At 46.8% G+C, this 12,315-nt stretch overlaps 1 protein-coding gene across 1 annotated transcript in view; it reads left to right on the top strand.

The window, feature by feature from the left end:
* Positions 1-12,315, top strand: part of LOC141074308 (angiopoietin-4-like) — a 72,481-nt gene that overhangs the window by 26,628 nt on the left and 33,538 nt on the right. Inside the window, exon 3 of the mRNA XM_073561937.1 lies at positions 1,216-1,353. Coding sequence (XP_073418038.1) covers positions 1,216-1,353 — 138 coding nt within the window. The remainder of the gene's footprint in view (positions 1-1,215; positions 1,354-12,315) is intronic.

Below are 12,315 nucleotides of genomic sequence, written 5' to 3' on the forward strand. Positions count from 1 at the left end.
ATAGCTTGATTTTTGCACTAACTTTATGTTGTTGTCTGTTTTCCAGTGAAAAGCATGAACTCATCATGAAGAAGTTGTCTTAACGATCCAGACTCATTCTGTTACATTTGTGGTGAATATACACTGCCAAAACATAGAAGAAACATAACAGACTTCGTTAAAAAAGTGTATTTTGCCTATTTTGGGGTTATGCTTGGGGACCAAGACAAGTTTTGGGCACCACACATAGTGTGCAAAGCATGTATCGAATTATTACGAAAATGGAGCAAAGGACAAAGAAAAAGCTTCAAATTTGGTGTTCCAATGGTGTGGAGAGAGCCAAAAAATCATCATGATGACTGTTATTTATGGTAAACACAGGTACAGGCACATCTTCACAATGAGGGACAGGCCTTCTTGCAGATTCCATGTTACTCCCATTTTCGTTTCTTATGCTTATTGAATCCTTGCACTTGCACTGCACAGAAATAACAGTCATCATGATGATTTTTTGGCTCTCTCCACACCATTGGAACACCAAATTTGAAGCTTTTTCTTTGTCCTTTGCTCCATTTTCGTAATAATTCGATACATGCTTTGCACACTATGTGTGGTGCCCAAAACTTGTCTTGGTCCCCAAGCATAACCCCAAAATAGGCAAAATACACTTTTTTTACGAAGTCTGTTATGTTTCTTCTATGTTTTGGCAGTGTATATTCACCACAAATGTAACAGAATGAGTCTGGATCGTTAAGACAACTTCTTCATGATGAGTTCATGCTTTTCACTGGAAAACAGACAACAACATAAAGTTAGTGCAAAAATCAAGCTATGAACAAACTTTTAGAACACTAATTAACACAAAACTATATTGAGAACTGCTCAGTTCAAGTACTAATCCAAAGAAATTAATGAGATGATGCGTCGCATTTACCAACAAGTGCTATAAATAAGATACCAAAAATCTCAAAAACTTGAGCCAATCTGGCAAAACTGATGACATATTCAGAATCAGCACCCCAAAAATACCCCAAATTCATTAAAATATTTTGGACACCAGAAAAAAAAATTTTTTTCGTTGACCTGTGTTATCTATCTATCTATATTCTGAGATAATAATTATGAGATTTTTCAGAATTAAAAATTGTATTAATTGGATGAATTAATAATAAACATTCATCTTCATTCGGACTTTGTGCTGTTTGGAGATCTTCAGTATTTTTGCCCCTTTCGCAGCGATGAAACCCATGAAGCCGTGTCACTCCGACTGCACCAGTCTGTACATCAGCGGGATCAGCAGCTCCGGCGTCTATACCATACTGCCCTCTAGTGGTGGGAGCGCCACCGACGTGCTCTGTGACATGGACACTCAAGGTAAACTGGTGACATCTCCTGGTCTGTATCTGAGACGCCCCACACATGTCGGATTACAGCGCCCATCTGTGCACTTACTTTTAGGATTTTCCCCCCATGTGACTATTTTTGTCATTAGTTCTAATTCTCAATATTGCTGAAAATATTCTTTTTCTGACAGGAATCTGTCAACAAGAAGCTTCGCTGCTGTGCTGATCTTTGTTTTTTTTTTTTAAATATGTTTAATTTATTTACTTTTAACTCTTTATTTGCATAAACACCTGGAACAGCTGACGTCATTAACATGAATCCATCATCAGCAACAGATACGCGCTGTAAAAGACTGAGCCCAACCACCACTGAGCAAGACACAGAAGAAGGCTGAGCCCGACCACCACTGAGCAGGACACAGAAGAAGGCTGAGCCCGACCACCACTGAACAAGGCACAGAAGAAGGCTGAGCCCGACCACCACTGAGCAGGGCACAGAAGAAGGCTGAGCCTGACCACCACTGAGCAAGACACAGAAGAAGGCTGAGCCCGACCACCACTGAGCAGGACACAGAAGAAGGCTGAGCCCGACCACCACTGAGCAGGACACAGAAGAAGGCTGAGCCCGACCACCACTGAACAAGGCACAGAAGAAGGCTGAGCCCGACCACCACTGAGCAGGGCACAGAAGAAGGCTGAGCCTGACCACCACTGAGCAAGACACAGAAGAAGGCTGAGCCCGACCACCACTGAGCAGGACACAGAAGAAGGCTGAGCCCGACCACCACTGAGCAGGACACAGAAGAAGGCTGAGCATGACCACCACTGAGCAAGATACAGAAGAAGGCTGAGCCCGACCACCACTGAGCAAGATACAGAAGAAGGCTGAGTCCGACCACCACTGAACAAGGCACAGAAGAAGGCTGAGCATGACCACCACTGAGCAAGATACAGAAGAAGGCTGAGTCCGACCACCACTGAACAAGGCACAGAAGAAGGCTGAGCATGACCACCACTGAGCAAGATACAGAAGAAGGCTGAGCCCGACCACCACTGAGCAGGGCACAGAAGAAGGCTGAGCCCGACCACCACTGAGCAAGATACAGAAGAAGGCTGAGTCCGACCACCACTGAACAAGGCACAGAAGAAGGCTGAGCATGACCACCACTGAGCAAGATACAGAAGAAGGCTGAGCCCGACCACCACTGAGCAGGGCACAGAAGAAGGCTGAGCCCGACCACCACTGAGCAAGATACAGAAGAAGGCTGAGTCCGACCACCACTGAACATGGCACAGAAGAAGGCTGAGCATGACCACCACTGAGCAAGATACAGAAGAAGGCTGAGCCCGACCACCACGGAGCAGGGCACAGAAGAAGGCTGAGCCTGACCACCACTGAGCAGGACACAGAAGAAGGCTGAGCCTGACCACCACTGAACAAGGCACAGAAGAAGGCTGAGCATGACCACCACTGAGCAAGATACAGAAGAAGGCTGAGCCCGACCACCACTGAGCAAGGCACAGAATAAGGCTGAGCCCGACCACCACTGAGCAAGATACAGAAGAAGGCTGAGTCCGACCACCACTGAACATGGCACAGAAGAAGGCTGAGCATGACCACCACTGAGCAAGATACAGAAGAAGGCTGAGCCCGACCACCACGGAGCAGGGCCCAGAAGAAGGCTGAGCCTGACCACCACTGAGCAGGACACAGAAGAAGGCTGAGCCTGACCACCACTGAACAAGGCACAGAAGAAGGCTGAGCATGACCACCACTGAGCAAGATACAGGAGAAGGCTGAGTCCGACCACCACTGAGCAAGGCACAGAATAAGGCTGAGCCCGACCACCACTGAGCAAGGCACAGAAGAAGGTTGAGCCCGACCACCACTGAGGAAGACACAGAAGAAGGCTGAGCCTGACCACCACTGATCAAGGAACAAAAGAAGGCTGAGTCCGACCACCACTGAACAAGGCACAGAAGAAGGCTGAGCCCGACCACCACTGAGCAAGATACAGAAGAAGGCTGAGTCCGACCACCACTGAGCTAGGCACAGAAAAAGGCTGAGTCTGACCACCACTGAGCAACACAGAGAAGAAGGCTGAGCCCGACCACCACTGAGGAAGACACAAAAGACGGCTGAGCCCGACCACCACTGAGCAACACAGAGAAGGCTGAGCCCGATCACCACTGAGCAACACAGAGAAGAAGTCTGAGCCCGACCACCACTGAGCAACACAGAGAAGAAGGCTGAGCCCGACCACCACTGAGCAAGACACAGAAGAAGGTTGAGCCCGACCACCACTGAGCAACACAGAGAAGAAGGCTGAGCCCGACCACCACTGAGGAAGACACAGAAGAAGGCTGAACCCGACCACCACTGAGCAACACAGAGAAGGCTGAGCCCGACACCACTGAGCAACACAGAGAAGAAGTCTGAGCCCGACCACCACTGAGCAACACAGAGAAGAAGGCTGAGCCCGACCACCACTGAGCAAGACACAGAAGAAGGTTGAGCCCGACCACCACTGAGCAACACAGTGAAGAAAGCTGAGCCCGACCACCACTGAGGAAGACACAGAAGAAGGCTGAGCCCGACCACCACTGAGCAACACAGAGAAGGCTGAGCCCGACCACCACTGAGCAACACAGAGAAGAAGTCTGAGCCCGACCACCACTGAGCAACACAGAGAAGAAGGCTGAGCCCGACTACCACTGAGCAAGACACAGAAGAAGGTTGAGCCCGACCACCACTGAGGAAGACACAGAAGAAGGCTGAGCCCGACCACCACTAAGCAACACAGAGAAGAAGGCTGAGCCCGACCACCACTGAGCAAGACACAGAAGAAGGTTGAGCCCGACCACCACTGAGCAACACAGAGAAGAAGGCTGAGCCCGACCACCACTGAGGAAGACACAGAAGAAGGCTGAGCCCGACCACCACTGAGCAACAAAGAGAAGGCTGAGCCCGACCACCACTGAGCAACACAGAGAAGAAGTCTGAGCCCGACCACCACTGAGCAACACAGAGAAGAAGGCTGAGCCCGACCACCACTGAGCAAGACACAGAAGAAGGTTGAGCCCGACCACCACTGAGCAACACAGAGAAGAAAGCTGAGCCCGACCACCACTGAGGAAGACACAGAAGAAGGCTGAGCCCGACCACCACTGAGCAACACAGAGAAGGCTGAGCCCGACCACCACTGAGCAACACAGAGAAGAAGTCTGAGCCCGACCACCACTGAGCAACACAGAGAAGAAGGCTGAGCCCGACTACCACTGAGCAAGACACAGAAGAAGGTTGAGCCCGACCACCACTGAGGAAGACACAGAAGAAGGCTGAGCCCGACCACCACTAAGCAACACAGAGAAGAAGGCTGAGCCCGACCACCACTGAGCAAGACACAGAAGAAGGTTGAGCCCGACCACCACTGAGCAACACAGAGAAGAAGGCTGAGCCCGACCACCACTGAGGAAGACACAGAAGAAGGCTGAGCCCGACCACCACTGAGCAACAAAGAGAAGGCTGAGCCCGACCACCACTGAGCAACACAGAGAAGAAGTCTGAGCCCGACCACCACTGAGCAACACAGAGAAGAAGGCTGAGCCCGACCACCACTGAGCAAGACACAGAAGAAGGTTGAGCCCGACCACCACTGAGCAACACAGAGAAGAAAGCTGAGCCCGACCACCACTGAGGAAGACACAGAAGAAGGCTGAGCCCGACCACCACTGAGCAACACAGAGAAGGCTGAGCCCGACCACCACTGAGCAACACAGAGAAGAAGTCTGAGCCCGACCACCACTGAGCAACACAGAGAAGAAGGCTGAGCCCGACTACCACTGAGCAAGACACAGAAGAAGGTTGAGCCCGACCACCACTGAGGAAGACACAGAAGAAGGCTGAGCCCGACCACCTCTGAGCAACACAGAGAAGAAGGCTGAGCCCGACCACCACTGAGCAACACAGAGAAGAAGGCTGAGCCCGACCACCACTGAGCAAGACACAGAAGAAGACTGACCCCGATGACCACTGAGCAAGACATAAAAGAAGGATGACCCCGACCAGCACTGAGCAAGACACAAAAGAAGGCTGACCCCGACCAGCACTGAGCAAGACACAAATGAAGGCCGACCTTGACCACCACTGAGCAAGACACAGAAGAAGGCTGTCCATGACCATCACTGAGCAAGGCACAGAAGAAGGCTGAGCCCGACCACCACTGAGCAAGAACAGAAGAAGGCTGAGCCCGACGACCACTGAGCAAGACAAAGAAGGAGGCTGAGCTCGACCACCAGTGATAAAGTCACAGAAGAAGGCTGAGCCCGACGACCACTGAGTAAGACACAGAAGAACTAGGTGCTCAGAGACACGGCTGAGGTGAGGAGGCTGAGCCCGACCACCACTTAGAAAGACACAGAAGTACCAGGTGTTCAGTGCTCAGAGACACAGCCGAGGTGAGGAGGCCGAGCCGGACCACCACTGAGCAAGATACAGAAGTACAAGGTGTTCAGTACTCAGAGACACAGCCGAGGTGAGGAGGCTGAGCCTGACCACCACTGAGCACAAAGCAGAAGTACAGGATGTTTAGCGCTCAGAGACACGGCTGAGGTGAGGAGGCTGAGCCCAACCACCACTGAGAAAGACACAGAAGTATAAGGTGGTCAGTGCTTAGAGACACAGCCGAGGTGAGGAGGCTGAGCCCGACCACCACTGAGCAAGACACAGAAGAATAAGGTGGTCAGTGCTCAGAGACACGGTCGAGGTGAGGAGGCTGAGCCCGACCACCACTGAGTAAGACACAGAAGATTAAGGTGTACAGTGCTCAGAGACACGGCCGAGGTGAGGAGGCTGAGCCCGACCACCACTGAGCAAGGCACAGAAGTACAAGGTGTTCAGACCTCAGAGACACGGCCGAGGTGAGGAGGCCGAGCCCGACCACCACTGAGCAAGACACAGAAGTACAAGGTGTTCAGAGACATGGCGGAGGTGAGGTGGCTGAGCCCGACCACCACTGAGCAAGACACAGAAGGATAAGGTGCTCAGAGACGAGGCTGTTGTCAGCACCCGGCGCAACCGGGCAAGTGTTGAGGCCGTAAACAGATGGGGGGCCCACTCATCTCACGGACACCAGCACAGTATGGGGTCCGGAGCACCCTCCCCCCACTTGCTCAGGGCCCAGGTACTTTCCACCCCTGCGGCGTCTTCTGCGTCTTCTGACTGTGACGTTCAGGTCAGATGGCGCAATGATGTCACTAGTGTGCTTCCTCTGCCTGAGCAGTCACAGTGCAGAGAACCGGAAGACGCCGACTCTGAGGAGTGCGGAGCAGAGCAGCGTCCAGCGAGGAGAGGTGAATATTTCATTTATTTTCATTTGGAGCAATATATGGGGACCATCATATACTGGAGCATTATATGGAGTCTATACTGTATGGAGCAATATATGGCGACCATTATAAATGGAGCATTATATGAAGCCCATTATGTTTGTAGCATTATATGGCAACCATTATTTATGGAGCATTATAAGGGGCTCATTATTCTGCATGGAGCACTATGTGGTGCCCATAATACTGTATGGAGCAATATATGGGGCTCATTATTCTGCATGGAGCACTATGTGGTGCCCATAATACTGTATGGAGCAATATATGGGGCTCATTATTCTGCATGGAGCACTATGTGGTGCCCATAATACTGTATGGAGCAAAATAAGGGGCTCGTTATTCTGTATGGAGGACTACGAGTATATGGTGCCCATAATACTGTATGGAGCTCATTATACTGTAAGGGGCCCATTATTCTTTATGGAGCAATATATGAGGCTGATTAATCTGTATTGAGCACTATGTGGGGCTCATTATACTGTATGGAGGGCTATGTGGTGTAATGTAATAAGTGAAATCTTTGTCATTATATTATACCTATATTTTTTACTTCTGCATCATGAATCATGGTATGTGTTAAAGGGGCCACTAAGCCTCCTTCGTCCGGGTCCCATAAAAATCTGGAGCAGGCCCTACTCAGAGACTTCCGAAAGGAAGGAGTCTGAGTCCGACCATCACTATATGCATTACTATAGAACACTGATGAGAAGAGCTGCCATATTACTATATACATTGCTCAAAAAAAAAAAGGGAACACTAAAATACCACATCGTAGATATCACTGAATGAAATATCGCAGCTGCAAATCTTTATTCATTACATAGTGGCATTCGTTAAGAGCAAGAAAACATAAAAATGACCAATGTAAATCAAAATTAATATCCCATGGAGGTCTGGATTTGGAAAGATACTCAAAATCAAAGTTTAAAATCAAATTTCAGGCTGATCCAACTTCAGTGGAAATGCCTCAAGACAAGGAAATGATGCTCAGTAGTGTGTGTGGCCTCCACGTGCCTGTATGACCTCCCTACAATGCCTGGGCATGCTTCTAATGAGGCGGTGGATGGTCTCCTGAGGGATCTCCTCCCAGACCTGAACTAAAACATCCGCCAACTCCTGGACAGTCTGTGGTGCAACGTGACGGTGGTGGATGGAGCGAGACGTGATGTCCCAGATGTGCTCAGTTGGATTCAGGCCTGGGGAACGGGCCGGCTGATCCATAGCTTCAATGCCTTCGTCTTGCGGGAACTGCTGACACACTCCAGCCACATGAGGTATGGCATTGTCCTGCATTAGGAGGAACCCAGGGCCAACCGCACCAGCATATGGGCTCACAAGGGGTCTGAGGATCTCATCTCGGTACCTAATGGCAGTCAGGCTACCTCTGGCAAGCACATGGAGGGCTGTGCGGCCCTCCAAAGAAATGCCACCCCACACCATTACTGACCCACTGCCAAACCGGTCATGCTGAAGGATGTTGCAGGCAACAGATCGCTCTCCACGGCATCTCCAGACTCTGTCACGTCTGTCACATGTGCTCAGTGTGAACCTGCTTTCATCTGTGAAGAGCACAGGGTGCCAGTGGTGAATTTGCCAATCCTGGTGTTCTGTGGCAAATGCCAAGCATCCTGCACGGTGTTGGGCTGTGAGCACAACCCCCATCTGTGGACGTCAGGCCCTCAGACCATCCTCATGGAGTCGGTTTCTACTGTAACCGTTTGTGCAGACACATGCACATTTGTGGCCTGCTGGATGTAATTTTGCAGGGCTCTGGCAGTGCTCCTTCTGTTCATCCTTGCACAAAGGCAGAGGTAGCGGTCCTGCTGCTGGGTTGTTGCCCTCCTACGGCCCCCTCCACGTCTCCTGGTGTACTGGCCTGTCTCCTGGTAGCGCCTCCAGCCTCTTGCCACAGCTCGCATTGATGTGCCATCCTGGATGAGCTGCACTACCTGAGCCACTTGGGTGGGTTGTAGAGTTCATCTCATGCTACCATGAGTGTGAAAGCACAACCAACAATCAAAAGTGACCAAAACATCAGCCAGAAAGCATTGGTACTGAGATGTGGTCTGTGGTCCCCACCTGCAGAACCACTCCTTTTGAGGGTGTCTTGATAATTGCAATAATTTCCATCTGTTGTCTATTCCATTTGCACAACAGCATGTGAAATTGATTGTCAATCAGTGTTGCTTCCTAAGTGGACAGTTTGATTTCACAGAAGTTTGATTTACTTGGAGTTATATTCTGTTGTTTATGTGTTCCCTTTATTTTTTTGAGCAGTGTATATCACACTGAGGAGAAGGGCAGCCATATTACTATATCCTGTATATTACTATATCACACTCAGGAGAAGGACAGCCATGTTATTATATATATTACTATATCACCACTGATGATAAGGGCGGCCATATTACTATATATATTACTATATCACACTGAGGAGAAGGGCGGCCATATTACTATATATATTACTATATCACCACTGAGGAGAAGGGCGGCCATATTACTATATATATATTACTATATCACACTCAGGAGAAGGGCGGCCATATTACTATATATCTTACTATATCACACTCAGGAGAAGGGCGGCCATATTACTATATATCTTACTATATCACACTGAGGAGAAGGGCGGCCATATTACTATATATATTACTATATCACACTGAGGAGAAGGGCAGCCATATTACTGTATATATTACTATATCACCACTGAGGAGAAGGGCGGCCATATTACTGTATATATTACTATATCACCACTGAGGAGAAGGGCTGCCATATTACTGTATATATTACTATATCACCACTGAGGAGAAGGGCGGCCATATTACTATATACATTACTATATCACCACTGAGGAGAAGGGCTGCCATATTACTGTATATATTACTATATCACCACTGAGGAGAAGGGCGGCCATATTACTATATACATTACAATATCACCACTGAGGAGAAGGGCGGCCATATTACTATATACTGTATATTACTATATCACACTCAGGAGAAGGGCAGCCATGTTATTATATATATTACTATATCACCACTGAGGATAAGGGCGGCCATATTACTAAATATATTACTATATCACACTGAGGAGAAGGGCGGCCATATTACTATATACATTACTATATCACACTGAGGAGAAGGGCAGCCATATTACTATATCACCACTGAGGAGAAGGGCGGTCATGTTACTATATATATTACTATATCACCACTGTGGATAAGGGCGGCCATATTACTATATATATTACTATATCACACTGAGGAGAAGGGCGGCCATATTACTATATATATTACTATATCACACTCAGGAGAAGGGCGGCCATATTACTATATATATTACTATATCACCACTGAGGAGAAGGGCTGCCATATTACTGTATATATTACTATATCACCACTGAGGAGAAGGGCGGCCACATTACTATATATATTACTATATCACACTGAGGAGAAGGGCGGCCATATTACTATATATATTACTATATCACACTCAGGAGAAGGGCGGCCATATTACTATATATATTACTATATCACAACTGAGGAGAAGGGCTGCCATATTACTGTATATATTACTATATCACCACTGAGGAGAAGGGCGGCCATATTACTATATCACACTGAGGAGAAGGGCGGTCATATTACTATATATATTACTATATCACACTGAGGAGAAGGGCGACCATATTACTATATATATTACTATATCACACTGAGGAGAAGGGCGGCCATATTACTATATATATTACTATATCACACTCAGGAGAAGGGCGGCCATATTACTATATATATTACTATATCACACTGAGGAGAAGGGCGGCCATATTACTATATATATTACTATATCACACTCAAAAGAAGGGCGGCCATATTACTGTATATATTACTATATCACCACTGAGGAGAAGGGCAGCCATATTACTATATATATTACTATATCACACTGAGGAGAAGGGCGGCCATATTACTATATATATACCTATATCACCACTGAGGAGAAGGGCAGCCATATTACTATATATATATAACTATATCACCACTGAGAAGGGCGGCCATATTACTATATATATTACTATATCACACTGAGGAGAAGGGCGGCCATATTACTATATATATTACTATATCACCACTGAGGAGAAGGGCAGCCATATTACTATATATATTACTATATCACACTCAGGAGAAGGGCGGCCATATTGCTATATATATTACTATATCACCACTGAGGAGAAGGGCAGCCATATTACTATATATATTACTATATCACACTCAGGAGAAGGGCGGCCATATTGCTATATATATTACTATATCACCACTGAGGAGAAGGGCAGCCATATTACTATATATATTACTATATCACACTGAGGAGAAGGGCGGCCATATTACTATATATATTACTATATAACACTGAGGAGAAGGGCGGCCATATTACTATATATACTACTATATCACCACTGAGGAGAAGGGCAGCCATATTACTATATATATTACTATATAACACTGAGGAGAAGGGCAGCCATATTACTATATATACTACTATATCACCACTGAGGAGAAGGGCGGCCATATTACTATATATATTACTATATCACACTGAGGAGAAGGGCGGCCATATTACTATATATATAACTATATCACCACTGAGGAGAAGGGCAGCCATATTACTATATATATATAACTATATCACCACTGAGAAGGGCGGCCATATTACTATATATATTACTATATCACCACTGAGGAGAAGGGCGGCCATATTACTATATATATATTACTATATCACACTCAGGAGAAGGGCGGCCATATTGCTATATATATTACTATATCACCACTGAGGAGAAGGGCAGCCATATTACTATATATATTACTATATCACACTCAGGAGAAGGGCGGCCATATTGCTATATATATTACTATTTCACCACTGAGGAGAAGGGCAGCCATATTACTATATATATTACTATATCACACTCAGGAGAAGGGAGGCCATATTGCTTTATATATATTACTATATCACCACTGAGGAGAAGGGCAGCCATATTACTATATATATTACTATATCACACTGAGGAGAAGGGCGGCCATATTACTATATATATTACTATGTAACACTGAGGAGAAGGGCGGCCATATTACTATATATACTACTATATCACCACTGAGGAGAAGGGCGGCCATATTACTATATATATAACTATATCACACTGAGGAGAAGGGCGGCCATATTACTATATATATTACTATATCACACTGAGGAGAAGGGCGGCCATATTACTATATATATTACTATATCACACTGAGGAGAAGGGCGGCCTTATTACTATATATATTACTATATCACACTGAGGAGAAGGGGGGCCATATTACTATATATATTACTATATCACCACTGAGGAGAAGGGCGGCCATATTACTATATATATTACTATATCACACTGAGGAGAAGGGCGGCCATATTACTATATCACACTGAGGAGAAGGGCGGTCATATTACTATATATATTACTATATCACACTGAGGATAAGGGCGGCCATATTACTATATATATTACTATATCACCACTGAGGAGAAGGGCAGCCATATTACTATATATATTACTATA

This window comes from Dendrobates tinctorius, unplaced genomic scaffold (assembly GCF_039654945.1).
Source record: "Dendrobates tinctorius isolate UK_male_01 unplaced genomic scaffold, ASM3965494v1 ptg000332l, whole genome shotgun sequence".
Classification (NCBI taxonomy): Eukaryota; Metazoa; Chordata; class Amphibia; order Anura; family Dendrobatidae; genus Dendrobates; species Dendrobates tinctorius.